Below are 20,972 nucleotides of genomic sequence, written 5' to 3' on the forward strand. Positions count from 1 at the left end.
TACATCCTCTTTATCCATGCATCTGTTCATGGATACTGAGGTTGCTTCCATATCTTGGCCATTGTAAATAATAATGTTGCTATGAACATTAGGGTCTGTATATTTTTTTGAATTAAGTGTCTTCATGTTCTTCAGATATACCCAAGAGTGGAATTGCTGGATTATATAACAGTTTTAATTTTAATTTTTTGAGGAGACTCCATCCTGTCTTCCATAGTAGTGGTAGCAGTTTACATTCCCACCAACAGTGTGAGCATTCCCTTTCTTCTGCATCCTCACTAACGTCTTTTGCATCTGTTTAACAACAGCCCTTCTGGCTGCTGTGAGGTGATAGTCCACTGTGCTTTTGATTTGCATTTCCTTGACGATCATTGATACTGAGCATCTTTCCTTGTGCCTATTGGCTATCTGTTTGTCTCTTTTGAAAAGATGTCTATTTAGGCCTTCTGTCTGTTTTTAATTGAGTTGCTTGTTTGTTTTTTTTTTTCCCCCATATTGAGTTATAAGTGCTTGTTATATATTTTGGATGTTAATCCCTTATCAGACATATTATTTGCAAATATCGTCTCCCATTTAGTAGGTGGTCTTTTTGCCTTGTTAATGTTTTTCTTTGCCATGCAAAAGCTTTTAAGTTTGAATAGCTCCCATTTGTTTTTGCTTTTGCTTCCCTTGCCTGAGGAGACAGATCTGGCTCTAAATACAAAAATAAATAGCAAAAATACAAATAGCAAAATATACAAATCCAAATAGCAAAAATACATTGCTAAGACTTATGTCAAAGAGCCTATGTTTTCTTCTGGTTTTCCCAGCACCACTTATTAAAAAGACTGTCTTTTCTCCATTGTATATTCTTGCCTTCCTCATCATCAATTAATGGACCATAAGTGTATGGGTTTGCTTTTCAGCTTTCTATTCTGTTCCATTGCTCTCTGTGTCTGTTTTTGTGCCAGTACCATACTGTTTTGATTACTGTAGCTTTGTCGTATATTCCCAATACCTTTACAACTGACGTTAACATGGTATAGAGGACTTGAGTGTCCCTATCTACCCCTCCAGCCTATTCTCACACATGCTCAGTCTTCATCTTTGAGATGCAGTCATGGTGACCTTTTAACTTCTCTGACTTGCTAAGCTCCCACTGCAGAGTGCTTGCATATGCTACTCCCTCTTCCTGGAATGTTCTTTCCTCTTCTGTGCCCCTTTGTTTAAGTGACTCTTAATATCTCTTCTGACCTCAGCTCAGTCATTATTCCCTAGGGAATATTCTCCTACGTATGTAGTTTTATAGTATTACCATCACCCTTTCTTTAACAGCACTTGTCACAGTTATTAATAATTCTATATTTATGTGATTCTTTATTAGCTGTCTTCCCTCTTAGATGATTTTCTTCTTTACACTTACCGTTTTTCCTTACCCACATTATAATGCCAGGCACATGTTAAGATATTAAAAAAAATTATCTTTTACATGAATGAAAAAGTAATGGAGGAGGGATAATCAAATGCTACTGGTTTTTGTTTTGTCCTTCTTAGAATGTCAGAGATGGAGAAGCAGTCTAGAGATCATTAAACACAGTACCCTCATTTTTAAAAAAGGAAATTGAGGCATAGAGAAGTGACTCTCCTAAACTCAATGTGAATTAAGTTCTGAACTTGAAAATCCTCCATTTCCAGGGTAGATTCAAAATATATCTGTGTATTTTAAGCCTATATATTGGGTGAGGTGAAAGCCATGCTATAGAGGAGGATTGTTCAAGATGTGTCTGGTTGTCTCCATTAGTTCTCCAGTATTCGGCACAATGTCTGGTGTTTAGTAGACTGATTGTTAAATGTAAAATATGCAAAGGGGGAGAGTCAAGGAAGGAATCTGTTAATAAATTAACTTTCTCTCACTAAATGAGAACAAACATGGAAACAGGGTAGAAGCAAATATTAATTTTTGTTTGTGCATACTTTTATAGAGTTTACTTAATTTTACCACCTGCTTGTAAAAACATGTGCACATGTTGCCATAAAAACTATTTCACAAACAGAAGATCAGAGTACCTAGCACCTGGTAGGTATCCATAATTTTGTGTCAAATATGAATCTGTATCACTGACATTATATACTTTTTTAATTTCAAAAGAAAATAGTGAATAAATATATGAAGATGTCTACAAAACAAAGAGCAACCACCCAAAGATAGAGCAAGTTTCTCTTTTTCTTGACTTCATACCTAAGGGTATTTCCTGCTAGTCTGGGAAAACCGAAGTTTAAGAAATGACCTCCATCACTACCCACCCCATCTTTAGGGAAGATTTTCATAGAGAGTGGAGATAAGCTGTTGTAATAAAATACTGTTATCAGTAGGTTATTTGTAATTGTATATAATCATATCTTGTAATTTTTAAGCATGTTGCTTTTTCTTTTGAGAAAATGTCCATCTCCCCAAGTAGAAGACTTTGATATTGCATTAGGGAGTAAGTGAGAAAGAAGAAATAAATAGCAATAAAATGTTTCAGTTTTTTTTTCCAGGAAGAAATCAATGGTTATGATTTACTTGTGTCTTTTCAAGCTAATGAGGCTATCTCTGGAATTGGGGCTTAATTTAATATGTAATAATTCAGTGTTATCAATATTTGCTCAAATGGGGATTATTAATCAAATTCAGTTATTAGGGGCACATTGTGGCAAGGAAAATAGCAGCAGTCAAAAGCAAGAAGTTTGAAGGTTGAAAGGAAAATAGGGCATTTATGCTGGGTGGGATGATGTGGGTGTATCATCCACTTTCCCTAACCTTTCCCCCACCCCCGAAAATCAGGGTATATTTGGAAAAATTTTAATCATCAAGCAGGCAGTCAGTGTAGCATCACTGTTATATTATTATCCCATAAGTTAAAGATCAGTGATATGAATCTCAGGAGCCAGGAATTTCACTAATGTATCAGTTTTTGAGTCATGGTCTCTAAAAGGAAGACTTTGCTCCATAAACTCTGTAAAATAAAGACCATTTGGAGTAGGTGAAAGTTTGTATTGAAATATAATAATTTCCTTCATAGCTGGTATGTGCTAATTCCTATCAGAATCTAAAAGAAGAACATAGGGGTTGACAAGGTATTTCCTGCTCTTCCTTAAGTGGGTGTGTTTTAATAGTAATGAGACTGAAATCTCTGATCTTTTTTACTACAGCAGCTTCCCATCCCCAGTACTCTCTCAAACAGTATTTATGTTGTAAATATGTTTATGTTATATGTTTATGTGTTATTTATATTCTCTGATTCCTCTTAGTTCAGATGGAAAAGCATCACTTAAAAGACTGCAGAGGTTCTTCAAGAAAGAAAAGGATAGACTTAAAGTGAACAAAATCAATTCAAAAGAAAATATAAGGTAAAAAGTCCCTTTTTATTTCTCTTTCTAGGAGAGGATTAGCAATGCCACCCTGGTAGTTACACAGCTGATAGTCTCCATCCTGTTCTTCTAGTGAAAGGGGTACCAGAAGCTAAAACCAAAGCCCTGGTTATCACCTACCTCCTCCTCGCCAGTATTGAGTGCCTCACACACACACATGCTAGTGAGAAAGTGACAATGTCCTTTTTGAAAAAATTGACAAGGGAAGACTGTGAACAAAGGTAGAGGGAAAGTCTTAAAAAGTCCAGGAAGTTCCTGGACTCATCCTTGGATGAACTCAAGTTCCTCATCATCCTTGGCATATATTCCTGTTGTTACTACTGAGCATTACGTTATCAATTACATTCTTTTATGCTTTCTCAGTCCTACAGGCTCCAGTGGTTTTTGTCTACACTTCCATATTCTAATTTGCCTCTCTTGAGAGAGGTAGTGTGTGGAGAGGGGAGATGAACTTTTCAGCTGAATGGTCCATGTATCTCAGTCTTAGCTCTGGAAGGGACCCTCCAAGTTCACCCTAGCTAGTTACTGATGGGAATTGGGAAGGTTACAATTCATGTGTAGGAGTGACTTGACTCCTTGATTCCGGATTCTAGTTTCAGCTCTTCCATTTATTCAGTGTGCAACTATGGGCAAGTCACTTCCATTTTGCATCCATAGGGACCACATTTCTTTTAGCTTATAATAGGAGATTGCGTGGTCTCTGAAGGCACTTCAGAGAGGGAGGGAGAGAAACACAGACATAGATCTGTATTTTATGAGGGCAGGGGATGGTAAAATAGTTTGCCCCAGGTCACTACATATGTTGACATCGAAATTATCTTGAAGTTCTTTTCAATTGTAAAACCTTAAAGTAACATGAATTTAAGTCTAACTGTATGTTGGATCTAGATCTACCAAGAGATTTATACAGTATATGAGGTTTACAAATTGCAGTCCTAGACACGGAAGACAGAGTCTAGTTCTAGTGGCCAGTGAGACCCTTAAGGGCTTGACCTTAGCAGGTTAGATGTTTCAACAAAAATTATTAGCATGGTGGCTGCAGCCCCTTAAAATTTTAATCCAGGTGAGAATGCTGATGTTTTTTACATGTAAATGTGATTTCCTTTTCCTTAGAACTATTCAGTGACTGTTCATGACTTTTAGAACAAATATCCAATTCTTTTTCATTGCAAGTAAATACTATATGGCAGTCCCCTTCCTATTTGTCCAGCTCCATCTTACTCAGATTTACTCTCGGCTTCGCCCCATAACACACAGCCTGTGTACACCGTGCTATTTCATGCCTCCTTGCTTTCAACCATGACATCCATAGGTCTGAAATGCATCTGCACTTCTCTCTCTTCCTTTGATTATCAGAGTTCTAGCCTTCTCTTAAAATTTGGTTAAATATTATCCCTTCTACGATGCATTCCGTGAATCCCAAACCTGTATTACTGGTTTCTCTTCTGTGTTTCCAAAACATCCTGTGCAAATCTTGTAAGATCTATTACAAGAAATCCTTTTCCTTACAGTCAGAGAATCTCAGGGTAAGAAGGGTCCATATGACCTTGTACAACCCACTACACAAGCTTCTCTGCAGCTATTCCTAAGAGGCCAAATCTCTGTGTCTGCACACCTCTATAAATTCACTACATTCAGGGGAAAATCTGCCATTTTAGTAAGGTCTGAAAAGATTTTTCCCCTTAAATTTTGCCAAAATTTGCCTCTTTACCTTAATTTTTCAATTATTGCCATGGAGACATACCAAGATAACACAGAACTTTATTTACCTTTTGTCCCCAGGCCTATAGGACTGAGCTTAAATTAACTGCTTAAAACACATGAATTTTTTTTCTACCACATCATACTCTTTCCATGTGATCTCTGTAACTATGAGATTTGACGAAAACCGGACAATCTACTTAGCCAAGTGTCCTCTCCTACTTGGCACGTTTACCATCTTCCATCTGGCCTGGCATTCTCTGCTTAAGTCACCTCTCTGGTTACATCTGTACATAGTCAGGGTCCAGCGTCTCCAGAGGGTCATCTCTCTCACCTTGTGTCCCACACGCTGGATATATCTGATTGGCACCCTGGAAGGTTAGAAAGGAGAAATAGGATCCTGTGGACAGAGAAGAGCTGTGGGAGAGCCTGAGACTGTCCCATTAGGTAAGTGGGTAAGGATGGTCACTGGGGATAAATAAGCTCATTTACAGGAAGGGGAGAGGTGATCAGAATAAAGCTGTAGGGAAGCTTGCTTCATATTGCCATTTTTTTCCCCCCAAAAGCATCCAAATCAAGAAACCTAGTCATCGCTATGTTGTTTGAGATGTTATCAATCAGCATTTCTGAATATGGCTTTTTCCTTAACCCTTTGTGTCTTTTGTCAATTAACAGGGCATTTTCCCTTTCGCTGCCTGATTTAAGTAAGTGACATTCACTTATTGCTGGAACAAAATTACTCAGCACTGACATTTTCAGTCTAAGAAAGAAGTAGTAATCCTCCCTGAATTCCATATGTAATGAAAAATTGATACATTAAAATCAAGGAAGATATTTTACATCATAGTATTACTTACTTTGGGGAAGATGAGTGACATTGCTCAAGTGCCTCCTATAGACCAGGCACCCCTTAATATCTAAGAAATAGATGCATTGTCCCTTTGTAGGAAGACTCTCGGACTAACATCCATATTTTAGTGACCTAGGATTTGTACTCAAGTCTCTGAATACACAACGTGTGTGTGTTTTACATTTTACCACAGTCAGCTCACCCGAATTAAGACACAGTAATTTGACCATGAACACTTTCCAGTATACATACTAATTGAATCCAGGGTGAGTCACTAGAATACTGTCTGCTTTGCTGTAAAAGCGATGGTGCACACATTAGCACAGTGCCTGACATACAGAGTGCTCGCTCTCCATCGCGTTCTGTAGGCTGACTGTGTCAGTGAGGGAGGGCCGTGTGTTTTGTTGTTTGTTAGCTTCAGTTTATGGGCTCTAGTGACAGTGGCTACTTTGATTTTACTCTGACTTGGCAATTAGAGTGTATTTTATATTCCACAAATGTGAGTTGGCTACACTAAATAACAATTATATAAATCTGGTATAATTACATCTCCTAAAATCATCCTTGGTCCATTTAAGTCTACTTAGAACAGGCATGCATTTTACCTCCCTCCAAATTTATGAATAACTGAACATGAATTGTGAATAATTACGCCAAAAGGTTTCTAACTAGTTCCAGTGGTGAGTCACTGGAACGTTATGGAGTTCTATGCAGAGCACCAAGGAATGTGAATATCCTAAACTGAAAATGTCTAATTATGATTATGTACTAAGTTAGATTCAATTTTACACAAGATTATTATAAAGAAGCAGTTGTCAATGGTTTGAAATAAAAATCATGGAGGAAAAATCAGCATTAATGTCTATTAAGTTGGTATTTTCCCCTTGAAATTCAGCCCTCTCTTGTTCTAGCAGTGTAACATCTTTGTCCAGTTCCAGGTTGATGGGAACCCAGTCTAAAATGATCCCTTCAGCAACTCATATTTTTTAGAAAGTTTCACGAAATCAAATTGATATAAATATTTATGCATGTGTTTCAGATACCAGGGCATCTCTTTTTTAATCCTCAGTTGAATTTTTCCCAAATGGATTCTTTTTTTGTTCCTTGATCCTTTAAGCCTATCTATAGTCTATGATCAGATTTTGATAAAACAGGCTCAGAGATACATGTGGATAATTAAATAATTGTGTGTAATTTGGAAAGTCAGGGATTATATAAACCATATCAAATAACAGACTATTTTTATCCTATCTTGATGCTAGAACTTAGGTCTCAGGAAGTTATTATCTACGATGATGTGGCCATAAATGGAAAACAGCCAAAGTAAGTCAATTCACTGCATTGGTCATCTCTGCTGGTGTTTAACCCATTTCCTCATGTTTTGTTAACTATGGTCAGAGGACCATCTCTTTAGATCCTTGGGTGAAAAGTCAGGTTGTAATATATTGCTTCCACTAGGAAGGGGGAACAATGAATAATACAGATGACCTAACAGTGGTAGGTGTTTCAAAACTCACTGGAGCTTTCTTTCATACCTTTGAATCTATAGACTTGAAACTCATTTCAATACAACACTTACTTAATAACCTCCTATGGAGGACGGCAAGCACCACCTGGCAGAATCAACATTCTCAAAGCCTAAATAACTCAAATCTATCAAAGTGTTCCTGCTTCCTATCCTCACTACTAGCCACATGCAGGCACCTATTGTTTCTCAGCTGGATTACTGCAATGGCAGAATGAAATCCAAACTGCTTAAGAAGACATAAAATTCATTATTGATACAGCCCTGGCAAACTCTCAGCCTCAACTATACTTGCCACTCACCCATTATTCCTGTGTTCCATCCATACTGTAGTATCCAGCATGTCTAAACTTTCATATTTGCCCCAACCTCTTCAGTTCATCCAACAAATACTTACTGGGCAGGTACTATATGCCAGGCACTGTGCTAAGTGTTGGGTATAATGCAGTGAACACACAGTTATAATTCCTATTCCTTTCTGATTGGAGAGATAGATAGATAAATGGTGGATCATTAAACATGGGAATCTGATTGCTTTGGATATTCTGAAAGAGACTGGGCATATGCTATGTGTGTTGGGAGGAGGCTGATAGTCATTTTAGGGTAGATATCTGGGAAAAGGCTTTCCAAGGTTAGAACTTAAGAACAAAAGAATTGTTCTGCCCATAACACACTTTGCCATGCTTTTTGCTAGGCTAAGTACTTTATCCTTTATTATTTAAACCTGAATTCAAATTTTGCTTTCCCCAGGAAGCAAAAGCTCAGAGAGCTTTTGGGTTACCTATTTTGGGTTATGTACCCCTTTTTATCAGAACATTCTTTTCACAGTTGTATTGGTCTTATTTCTTCCCTGTCTCCTCCTCTACATGGAAACTTCCTGAGGTGGGGTGTGGGCTTTCTAATCCAATGTATCATGTGGCCTCATACCAAAAGATAGTTTGTTAAATTGGTTAATGAAGAAAGACCTGCTTTCAAAAAATTTGCAAAATGTTTTATGGTCAAAATAGGCAGACATTTCCATTTTTAGGGGATCCAGAAAGCCTGTGCCAAGCTGAAGCAAGCAAGGATAGGAAACATTTTGTCAGTTGGAGACTGGGGATTGAGAGAGGGAAGTGAGGATGATTTGCTGTGGGAGAGAGGAGGGCAGCTGTGTACACAGAAAACGTGTGTTTGGGAAGCTTCACTGGACCATGCGGCACATGATCAGGAAACTGGTGTCATGAGCAGGAAATGTTAACTTGGCAGGAGATGGAGGAGAGCGCTGGAATATAAAATTGGAGTTGTAAGAAAACAAAATGTGGCCACACTTTTTGGTGGAAAGACTTCATATTAAAAGTGAACATTTTGAAAGCTTTTTTGATTGGTGAAAGAAACAAACTTGGAATAACGCCACCACAGACCGAGTGGGAATCGCCCTTTCACAGGGGCCGTTCTTATGAGCCAAGAATTTGGTGTTTAAAAGTTTATACTGAGGGAATAACACGTAATATGGTTTGAAATAGAGGTATAATAACCTTATGAAGAGCACTTTATAACTGATACCATTGTGAATGGGGTGAAATTATTAAAGGAATGACTTTGGTAAAGCTTTTATACACAAGCAAAATGTAGTCATTACATTTCTACATAGTGATCTGTTTTCAGCATATAATTTGTAGTCCTCAAGACTTTCAACAAAAAACAGAAGTCCATCCTTACCAAAAAAAAAAAAGAGGCAGAGACACAGAGGTTAGGTTATTTGCCCAAGCTCATGTAGCCAATAAGGATTCAAACCCTGGCAACTGGGCTCCCAATCCATTCTCTTCACTGAAGCACTAAGCTAATTTCCTAGTGATACTTTATCTTGATCTTTCATGATCTTTATCTTGATCTTTCTATTAGTTAGTATCTCCCTAGTATACATTTTTAATCTTTTTTCTGATTTCCATATTCTTGTTCACTGTGTCTTGTATACATATAGCTGAATTGGCTTTTAAAAAAATCTAATATAATGACCTGTCTTAACTCCTACCTTGCCCTTGACGTAAAGTTTAATCTTCTGAAATATCATGGTGCTGACAGCACTTTCCTCAGGACAGACTTGTCTTCTGTGCTTGCATATTGCTTACGGCCCTGTCTAGTTTCAATTTGTTTGCTGGGGGTTATTAGAATATAGTATGCAGGACTTACTACAAGGGCAAAGCATAGCAATTTGTTAAAAACAAACAAACACAAACAACTTTTATCCAGGACCTAGTAGTTCTGTATTGGGAGAGCCCTATTTATAGAAAATTCTTTTGCCCAACTGCCAAATAGGGCTTCCCACGTGGCTCAGTGGGTAAAGAATCCTCCTGCTGCAAGAGACACTGGTTTAATCCCTGGATTGGGAAGATCCCCTGAAGGAGGGCATGGCAACTCACCCCAGTATTCTTGCCTAGAGAATTCCATGGACAGAGGAGTCTGGTGGGTTGGAGTCCATGGGTTCACAAGGAGTCAGACACGACTGAGTGACTAACACTTTCTCTGCTGAATAAGGGAGTCCAGAACTATGGGCAAGAGGACAAAATAATTAGAGTCACACTTTAGGAAGAGTAACTCGACCTAGACCCTTCTGCAGAAAGCTTTGGAGGGAAGGTTGGATGCAAAATATTTATTAGAATATTATTAAAGTTGCTCAGATGAAAAAGTGATCAAAATGTGTTCTGAGATGGTGATAAAAATGAAGATATTTTATGATTAAATGATACTTACCAAGTCACTTAAGCCTATCGAAAACGTGACCAATTTCTATTTCATGTGATGGAGCATATCTTCTGTAGTATGGCCTCAATGAATCAATTATTAAAGACATTTGTAGCAGATGGAACACTAATGGAAAAGAGCACAATTTGGGATGAGAAGGGAGATGGAAGGTGATACCTGAGTTCTTGTAAGCATGGATAGTTTGGATGTCATGTCCTGGTAGGTGTTAGGTTGAAGAGATGCCTAAACAACTCTGGATTAAATTGTTGCTAGATAATCCAGACCTCTGCTTTTCATCTCCTTTTGTTCATTAGAATTTCTCCTAAAGAGTCACCAAGGAAAGGAAGAAGGGGGGATCTTAAAAAGGACACTGGAACAGCTTCTGCAATCTGGTACTAGTGGGGCCTATGGCATGTCGTCTTCTCTGAATCTTAGTTTCTTAACCTATGATATGACAAAAAAGCTATCCTTGTCCTGTCAAATTCATTAAGCTCTCTAACTAGATCCCTATAAAAGCTAAAACAAGTTGCAGAGAGGCAGAGTTGACCATAATGGTCACATGGCTAGCAGCGGTAAAAAGTGTTATGACTTTTCCAAAAGAACAATATGGTACTATGTATCTACAATGCCCAAACCCTTTCTGTAATTCTGCTACAAGCAATTAGCTCTAGTAAAAAATAAAGGAAACATTAAAATTATATATAAAATGTCTATCTCAGGGCTGTACATAAAAAGAAATGTTTAATAGAACCCAAATTCACTAGGAATATTAGGCAACATGACCACTTAAGTGTATGTAAAATAGTTTCCAGTGACATGGGTAAATGCTTTCACTATAATTGAAAAATAGCAGAATGCAAAATTATATATACAGTTTTGATCACAATTCAGCTTCTAAAAGTGCTTAGAAAATGTTTAGAAGGAAATTTGGACCTTTGAGAGGTCAGATTATGTTTAATTTGTCTCTCTTACAGTTCTGCTTCCATTTTTTTAAATACTCAGGATACAGTGCTTTATAATCAGTAAAGAAAATAAGCTGTTCAGTAGGCATTTGCTTTGCCTATTCCCTGCCTACATAGCTATGCTGCTGCTGCTGCTAAGTCGCTTCAGTCATGTCCGACTGTGCGACCCCATAGACGGCAGCCCACCAGGCTCCGCCGTCCCTGGGGTTCTCCAGGCAAGAACACTGGCTGCTGCTGCTGCTGCTAAGTCGCTTCAGCCGTGTCCGACTCTGTGCGACCCCGTAGACGGCAGCCCACCAGGCTCCCCCGTCCCTGGGATTCTCCAGGCAAGAACACTGGAGTGGGTTGCCATTTCCTTCTCCAATGCATGGAAGTGAAAAGTGAAAGTTAAGTTGCCTAGTCATGTCTGACTCTTAGCGACCCCATGGACTGCAGCCTACCAGGCTCCTCCATCCATGGGATTTTCCAGGCAAGAGTACTGGAGTGGGGTGCCATTGCCTTCTCTCACATAGCTATAGCTCCTTCCTAACAAGTCCATGCATGAATTCTCACTGAACACTTCCTCTTTGCCTAGCATTGTGATAAGTTTGTAGTAGATACATCTGGAATTCTTGTCTGGATCCCATCTTTTGTGAACCTAAAATGGAGAGATAAATGAGTGAACATTAGACAGGTAGAAAAGTAATTGCTGAGCTCCTTGTTATAGACTCCAAAGGCAATGAACGTTGAGCAAAGAGTGATGGGAGATCCCTAGGCAAGTCCTGGAAAACCTTTTATACAAGATCCCTAAGCAAGTTCTTGAAAGCCTTGGCTAAGATGCGTCTTTCTATTTTATTGAACTCTAGTTGACTACAATATTGTGTTAGTTTCAAGTGTATAGCACAGTGATCCAGTTTATTTTTTTCTGATTATGTCCCATTGCAGGGTATTATACGGAATATAATTTCCTATGCTATACAGTATATCCTTGTTGCTTATCTGTTTTATGTATAGTAGTCTATATCTGTTAATCTCATATTCCTAGGCTGCATCTTTAATGCTGGTTAGATGCTGCATCCTTGATATTCTGTTAGACACCTGGACCATAATCTGAAGGGAATGGTGACACAGTGTCACTAAGAACTTTTAAAATTCCTCTGATATAGTATCCTTGTAGTTCTAATTTACCCAGTGAAGAATTACTGTGTTCTGATGTGCAGACACCACATACATACAAATGGTTGACAGAGGAAGGGTTAGTTTTGCTCACATCAATGATGAACATATAAATTGCCAACATCTGCTGGATCATTGAAAAAGCAAGTTTCAGAAAAACATCTGTTTCTGCTTTATTGACTACACCAAAGACTATGACTGTGTGGATCACAATAAACTGTGGAAAATTCTGAAGGAGATGGGAATATCAGACCCCCTGACCTGCCTCTTGAGAAATCTGTATGCAGGTCAGGAAGCAACAGTGAGAACTCGACATGGAACAACAGACTGGTTCCAAATAGGAAAAGGAGTATGTCAAGGCTATATATTGTCACCCTGCTTATTTAACTTATATGCAGAGTACATCATGAGAAATGCTGGGCTGGATGAAGCACAAGCTGGGATCAAGATTGCCGGGAGAAATATCAATAACCTCACAGATGCAGATGACACCACCCTTATAGCAGAAAGTGAAGAAGAACTAAAGAACCTCCTGATGAAGGTGAAAGACGAACGTGAGAACGTTGGCTTAAAGATCAACGTTCAGAAAACTAAGATCATGTCATCCAGTCCTATCACTTCGTGGCATACAGATGGGGAAACAGTGGCAGACTTTATTGTTTTGGCCTCCAAAATCACTGCAGATAGTGATTACAGCCATGAAATTAAAATATGCTTACTTCTTGGCAGGAAAGTTATGACCAACCTAGAAAGCATATTAAAAAGCAGAAATAGTACTTTTCCAACAAAGGTCCGTTTAGTCAAGGCTATGGTTCTTCCAGTAGTCATGTATGGATGTGAGAGTTGGACTATAAAGAAAGGTGAGTGCCAAAGAATTGATGCTTTTGAACTGTGGTGTTGGAGAAGACTCTTGAGAGTCCCTTGGACAGCAAGGAGATCCAACCAGCCCATCCTGAAGGAAATCAGTCATGAGTATTCATTGGAAGGACTGATGTTGAAGCTGAAACTCCAGTACTTTGGCCACCTGATGCGAAGAGCTGACTCATTTGAAAAGACCCTGATGCTGGGAAAGATTGAAGGCAGGAGAAGTAAGGGATGACAGAGGATGAGATGGTTGGATGGCATCACTGACTCAATGGACATGAGTTTGGGTAAATTCCAGAAGTTGGTGATGGACAGAGAGGCCTGGCGTGCTACAGTCCATGGGGTCCCAAAGAGTCGGACACGACTGAGTGACTGAACTGAACAAGTGAAGAAACATTTTGAAGCAGCAGGCATGATCAAAGACTGTAGACTTCGTTGTCAAGCACACTTGGATACAAAGCCACTAGGTTCAAAGTACTGTTTCTGTGACCATGATAAGTTACGAAGATCATCTATTTCCCACTTTGTAAAACGTTATGAAACACTGATTGTTGCAGTGCTTCCTGTAAAAAACACATTAGTTAAGATATGTAAAGTGCCAAGCGTAAGACTTGACACACAGGTGTTCAAAAATAGTTTCTTCTGTAACACACTCTCCACTCTTTGCATCCTTTTCTGCTAAACACATCCTTTCCTGTCTCACAGTGAGGGTCCATTTTATCATTCATGTTCTATAGGTGAAGAAACTAAGGCTCAGAAAGAAGAGAAAGTATGATTATAAACAAGTTGATCTCTTGCTTCTGGCTTCAAATTTGCCTTTTTTTTAATTTTTATTTTAATTTTATATTGGAGTACAGTTGATTCACAATGTGTTAGTTTTGGGTGTATAGCAAAGCAATATGGTATATCTATTATTTTTCAGATTCTGGTTTCAAATTTGGATTGCCACAGATCAGACGTTAGCATATCTGGGAGCCAGATATGGCCACCACTTGTTTTTGTGAATACAGTAACAACAGCAATGTCAATTGTTATGATAGATAGCATGGCTTGCAAAGCATAAGATATTTACTCTCTGGCCTTGCCAGAGATTATCAAAACATACTTCTAGATGACTTTCTAATTTTTTGGTAAAATGCAATTGCCCCAAAAGTATTGATGGTTCCATGAAGACTTTAGTTCAGTCTTAATTTACTTGCACAAAATATTTTTCTTCTTAGTGATGAACTTAAAGGAAAGTCTTGGAAGCTGAAGTTTTTGACATTGAAAGAAAAAAAGAAAAAAGGTGCTAAAGAATCGGAAAGGTAAGCACACAAGCGCACTCACACCACAGCTTTTCTGTTGCAGTTTACACGTCTTACTGGCTGTGTGATCTTGTCAGGTTATTAAATTTGATATTTGGATCCTCATCTACTGAATGAAAATATTAACATCTATATTACAGTACAACAGAGAGGATTAAAAGAGAAAGAGAATATGAAAATGTGAGTGTCACACACATTTATCATTCCTGCTTTTGGTAGATAGGGAGCAAGAAAAGAATTCTAGCCATCATTTTTTATCAAAGGATGAAAAATTTCCCGTCTTCCTCTAGGCTGTAGGAACCTTTTCCCTGTAAGAATGAACTTAAATAATATACCATTTAGAACTTGAATGATGCCTTGAGAAGAGAAGCTGGGTATCATATAGCAAGGCTGATTTCCCTAACGTATTGATACAATATAATTCTAGTGATCACTACATTAGTGTTAGAAATAAAACAATGTTTTATTGACTCAAGATCTATCCTTTATTCATGTGATTCAAACTCCTAGGTGGCTGTGGGGGGAGGTGATGTTTTTTACTATCCCTGATGGTGACTTACTGCTCTGTGCTTCAGTCTTCTCAGTTGCTGGGATCTAGGGCAGGAGCTGAGGCACTTTAACTAATGTCTTGGGGAAATCCTTGTCTAAACAGTCACTGGGCTGAAAACACTGTATGGTCTGTCTGCTCTGGGAAATCTGTCTAGAAAAGTCCTAGAGGGGCACCCCAGAAGAAATCAGACATCAATCTATACCAAATTTAAACTCAGAGGATGGCATAGGGTGAGGATGGCCCTTCTCTAAGTTTTTAAGTTTAGACTTGATGTAATTTACTTTTCCCAAGTTGGAAATATGTATTCAAGACTACAAAAGCATCTTTCTACCTTAAACATCACACTTCTACTTTTGCATTTTATTGTTCAGTCACTCAATCATGTCCAACTTGTTGCAACACCATGGACTGCAGCACACCAGGCCTCTCCATCCTTCACCATTCCCCAGAGTTTGCTGAAACTCATGCCCATTGAGTCAGTGATGCTGTCCAACCATCTCATCCTCTGTCATCCACTTCTCCTCCTGCCCTCAGTCCTTCCGAGCATCAGGGTCTCTTCCAATAAGTCTGCTCTTCACATCAGGTGGCCAAAGTATTGGAGCTTCAGCTTCAGCATCAGTCCTTCCAATGAATATTCAGGGTTGATTTCCTTTAGGATTTAGTGGTTTGATCCCCTTGCTGTCCAAGGGGACTCTTAACCATCATCTCCAGCACCACACTTTGAAACCACTGATTCATCAGTGCTTGGCCTTCGTTATGGTCCAACTCTCACATCTGTACACCACTACTGGAAAAACCATAGCTTTGACTATATGGACCTTTGTTGCAAAGTGATGTCTCTGCTTTTTAATACGCTGTCTAGGTCTGTCATTGCTTTTCTTCCAAGGAGCAAGCATCTTTTAATTTTGCATAGCACAGCAAAACAAAATTCCAAGAAATGAAATATCAGTGAAATTGTTTACTTTCCCCATCTCCTGCCAAAAACAAGCTTTCCTCAGTCCATGGGGTTCTCCAGGCAAGAATGCTAGAGTGGGTTGCCATTTCCTACTCCAGGGGATCTTCCTGACCCAGGGATCGAACCCACATACCCTATGTCTCCTGCACTGCAGGTGGATTCTTTACCCTCTGAGCCACTGGGGAAACCCACTATTTTAATGACTATACATAAACCATTTTAGGAAACAATCTTCAAGTGCTTCATTTCTTACAACAAACTGATATTATAGTTGTTTTCTTCAACTGAGTAATTTGAAAATGCAATACTGAGTTTAACATTATTCCTGTATATTGATGTATCCATTTCTATGCATTCTTTGTTCCTTTTCAAATGATTTTTTTCCATAACTTACTCTACCAATAAGTAAGGATTACTTTTTTAGTGTAATTTTACTGCAACCCTTTTTTTATCCCTTTATTAATCAGGATGATGGCCAGTTCTGAGAAGTTTGAGGGCAGTTTCCTGGTATAAAGGCATGGAAATGACAGCCCACCTTCTAGGATGTTCCATGTAGACTTTGAATGTTATATGCAAAAGGACAGCTGCAAAGGGGGGTTGGGCCGGATTATAAAATACCCTGTGTACAACACAATGGGACCTGACTTTATCTTACAGAAGAGGCAGCAGAGACAGACAGGAAGGCTTTAAGAAGGAGAGTGATATGATCAATTAAATTTTAGAAAGATGACTCTGGAGGCAGGTATACAGATGGATTTGAGAAAGAAGAGGCAACAATAAGATGGTATAAAATTATACACAGAATTATACCTGAATTTATCCTGGAGTGGAATGAGTTTATAGCTTTGGAAGCTTAAAGAGATTTTTATATATAGTAACACTTAACCCTACCTGCACCTTTCTTGCCATCTTCTAGGAGTTTCTTCAAAACCAAGAAGCAAAATTTACAAAAGGACAGGATGAAAAGAGAAGAAAGACTTTTTAGAGAAAGATTCAAGGTATGTTCTTCTTTGAAGGTAAACATTAACAGAGAAAGTAAAAAAATATTTTTTTAAATTCTGTTAAGTGTGGTGCACATCTGTCTCTCTGGGACTGTCATGATCTTTGATTAAACATGTGATAGGTTAATTTTTCCCCATACATTTCTGTATTATCATGCCTTTGTACATGCTATTTCCTCTGCCTGGAAAAACTGCTAAGTTGTTCTTTAAGACTCTGTTCAAATGTCATTTACTCTTCCTTAACTCCTTGAGCCAAAGTGTGTGTGTGTGTGTGTGTGTGTGTGTGTGTGTGTGTGTGTGTGTGTAGTCTGAACTAAAGGCTTGAGTCCCTTTTAAAGGACAGATTTTTGTCTTTTTCAAGTTCCCCCTTAGCTCCCAACATAAAAGTGGATACACTGAATGATTAAACAACTCTGTCACTGAGTCCATGGAGCATTTTCTGTAATTCCAAGGTTCACACACTCCTCCCTTTTGATTTCATGTACTGTCACAGTGAGAATTATTAAGAAACATATATTGAACACCTCCCACGTACCAGACACTGGATTGAGAGAGAGTTATACAAAGCTCTTCATGTCATGACCTTCGTCTTTCTGGTTTTATTTCTCGCCATTTTCCACCTTGCACTTTGTGCCTTGGCAACACATTGTGCATCGCTCTGTTTCTCGAGTGAACATCCACCGCATCCTTGTCCCGCTATTTCCTTCCTCTAGACATTGACGCGATCCGTTCCACTGTCCAGTGTACCCTTGCTGCTTCTCCATCTGACTAGCACCTGTTAATCTGTGATGACCTAGTTCAGGCATCTCCTCTAGGAACTCACACTTGCTGATGAAAGAAATTACTCTTCCTCTGCTGCTGCTGCTAAGTCGCTCCAGTCGTGTCCAACTCTGTGTGACCCCAGAGACGGCAGCCCACCAGGCTCCCCTGTCCCTGGGATTCTCCAGACAAGAACACTGGAGTGGGTTGCCATTTCCTTCTCCAGTGCATGAAAGTGAAAAGTGAAAGTGAAGTCGCTCAGTCGTGTCCGACTCCTAGTGACCCCATGGACTGCAGCCTACCAGGCTCCTCCATCCATGGGATTTTCCAGGCAAGAGTACTGGAGTGGGGTGCCATCACCTTCTCCAACTCTTCCTCTACAATACTTTATACCTGAGCAAACCTCTAGCTTATCACAAAACATTAGCATTATTGCAATACATGTTCATCAGTTAAACTTTGAATTCCTGGAGGACAGGGGTTATATTATGTATCATGTCCATGTAGTGAGACCTAATACTGTATAAAAATGTTTTTGGACTCAACTTAGGAATAAACACAAATTCTTCTTAATCATTAATACGTTCTGCTTGAACCAAGCTAATTTAGGTTACTAGATCTATAATATGAAATGACTTACTGCAAACCATGATGTTCTTTGATTAGTTGAAAAACGAGTGTGTAACAATTACTTGTTGAAAGGACCCTATGTTCCATCTAGTGCTTTTATTCACCACTGTATTTCTGACGCTCTCATAGGCAGCAGAAATTCCCATTCTCTTGAGTCCATTCTTCCTAATCACCTGTGGTGAGTCTCCTTGATATATCATAAAAAAAACTATACAGTTTCAATAATTTTTACTCATCTCAAATCACACCCAACCAAAATATTGGGTGCTTCATTTGTGTCAGGCATTGAGGGGGCAAGGATGGATAAAATTGCTTCCCGTTTTTATTTTATGAGACAATATGTTGATTAAATGTCATCATGGGGTACATACAAAGTGCAGTTAAAACAGTAAATTATACATGGCAGTCATGAAAGCCTTCATGAATAGTGCTTAAGAGAAAAAAAGCATTTCAGGCAGAGAAAACAGCAAGCGCAGTGGCATGGAAATATGGAAGGTACACAGTGCATTCAGAATTATCATATAGCTTGATGAAGCTTCAATGAAGGGAAAAGAAAGAGGGGGGGATGGGAATGATGTTGTGCAAAGGACCCTAAATGTCAAACTAAGAAATCTGTGTTTGAATGAAGAGTTTTTAGAATTTTATTTTAAGAAATCAGATTTGCATTTTAAGAAATCATTGTGAACAGTGGTCTGGGAAGGGTAAGATCAGTTAGGAAGCTATTACTCTGTTAGGCAAAAGAAAAACCTGTCTTGTGGATTAGATCGCATTTGGTACCCATCATAATTCATCATCCAAATCCAGGACATTTCTGAGGGGAAGGAGGCACAATTAATCATTGTAGGTATTTATAACTAGAGACATTAAATATAAACAGAGACTATCCTGAGTAAAGGAAGATGTGTGGCTACCCTAATTTAGTGAAGTAGACATCTGCAAGTATAAGCTACATATTCTAGAACTTTTTCCAATAAGTGGATTTCAATACATTAAAAGGTGGTGTACCTGTACATGGACAGGTTGGCTAGTTAATAACACAGGAAAAACAAACAAACAAACTCTCCTAAGGCCAGAAATCGAATCCCTCAGTTGTTCCACAAGTGTTTGTCTTCAACCACAAAAGGATAGTGGGACCTGCTCCCAAACACCATTCCTAAAGTGAAAGTCGCTCAGTCGTGTCTGACTCTTTGCAACCCCATGGACTTAGTCCATGGAATTCTTCAGGCCAGAATACTGGATTGGGTAGCCTTTCCCTTCTCCAGGGGATCTTCCCAACTCAGGGATTGAACCCAGGTCTCCCACGTTGGAGGCTGATTCTTTACCAGCTGAGCCACAAGGGAAGCCCAAGAACACTGCAGTGGGTAGCCTATCCCTTCTGCAGGGTATCTTCCAGACCCAGGAATCAAACCGGGGTCTCCTGCATTGCAGGCGGATTCTTTACCAACTGAGCTATCAGGGAAGCACACACCATTCCTACCTCTTTAAAATATGTGTGCTGCAGCTATTAATACATGTATGCAAGAATACATGAGCCCACTAGAGAGGAAGGGTGGAAAGAGTGCCATCTAGAAATGCAATATATATAGGAACATTATAAACTCTAAAGCCCTACACTACACAAAGAGGTTTTCTGTTTCCCTCTTTTTGTAACTTGTCCTTTCCTGGGTTTACTGATTGGCTTCATTACTAGAACAATTAATATACCATTCACAATACTTAATTTACACCAATGTTACCACCTTTTCTCCTCCCAGAATTCCTTCTAACTACAATTCGATAATGGGTATGAAAACATTTTGAAAATATGATCTTACCAAACAAATGTAAAGGTTGTGATAATAAATAAATGTACTTTTATTTCTTTAAATAACCTTTCTTTCCCTAAATATCTTGCTATTTTCTTTTTCCTTAGACATTAGTTAACAGATATCTGGCCTCTTGAGTTTATTTTGAGGTTACCATAGTATGTCTTCCATTAATGTTATAATGAAAAAATAAATCTATGCAAACATATTCTGATTATTAATTTTTTCTTTCAGTATGACAAAGAGATTACTGTCATCAACACAGCAGTGGTGTGTTCCAATAATTCAAGAAATGGAATATCTGACTTGCCAATAACCCCTGGAGAAGAACTAGATGTCATTGATATCACTGAAGAAAATCTAGTGATATGCCGCAATTCTGAAGGCAAATGTAAGTTACTAGGTTATTGCCCGTAAGATTTCAATCACTGCTTTTGAAAAAAACTCAAAAGCATTATAACTTTCAGATTAGTAATAGTGATTTTTATTTCTATAGATGGATATGTGCTAATTGAACATCTAGATTTCAAGTAAGTGGTTTGACTTTATACTATAAATCAAATTCTGAATACTTAATACATTACTGTGTACATGAGTCTCAAGGAAAGACTATTGCATATATGTACTTCAGGAAAAGTTTTTAATATGCAATGCTCTATTCTACAAGGAGCACTTGCCTGGTGGCTCAGATGGTAAACAATCCGCCTGCAATGTGGGAGACCCAGGTCCAATCCCTGTGTCAGGAAGATCCCCTGCAGAAGGAAATGGCAACCCACTCCAGTATTCTTACTAGAGAATCC

General features: G+C 38.7%; 1 protein-coding gene across 6 annotated transcripts in view; it reads left to right on the forward strand.

Annotated features, from left to right (window-relative positions):
* FYB2 (FYN binding protein 2) overlaps positions 1-20,972 on the forward strand; it is a 129,353-nt gene that overhangs the window by 101,690 nt on the left and 6,691 nt on the right. For 4 of the 6 annotated variants that reach the window (XM_019957384.2, XM_070786464.1, XM_070786463.1 and 1 more), the window contains 7 exons: positions 3,271-3,369; positions 5,767-5,795; positions 7,204-7,264; positions 14,389-14,472; positions 16,894-16,975; positions 20,407-20,563; positions 20,669-20,702. In XM_019957384.2, coding sequence (XP_019812943.2) covers positions 3,271-3,369; positions 5,767-5,795; positions 7,204-7,264; positions 14,389-14,472; positions 16,894-16,975; positions 20,407-20,563; positions 20,669-20,702 — 546 coding nt within the window. Of the gene's footprint in view, positions 1-3,270; positions 3,370-5,766; positions 5,796-7,203; positions 7,265-14,388; positions 14,473-16,893; positions 16,976-20,406; positions 20,564-20,668; positions 20,703-20,972 lie in introns of those variants that run through there. The other 2 variants (XM_070786462.1, XR_011565872.1) reach the window with 2 other exon arrangements.

The sequence above is a fragment of the Bos indicus genome, chromosome 3, assembly GCF_029378745.1.
Source record: "Bos indicus isolate NIAB-ARS_2022 breed Sahiwal x Tharparkar chromosome 3, NIAB-ARS_B.indTharparkar_mat_pri_1.0, whole genome shotgun sequence".
Lineage (NCBI taxonomy): Eukaryota > Metazoa > Chordata > Mammalia > Artiodactyla > Bovidae > Bos > Bos indicus.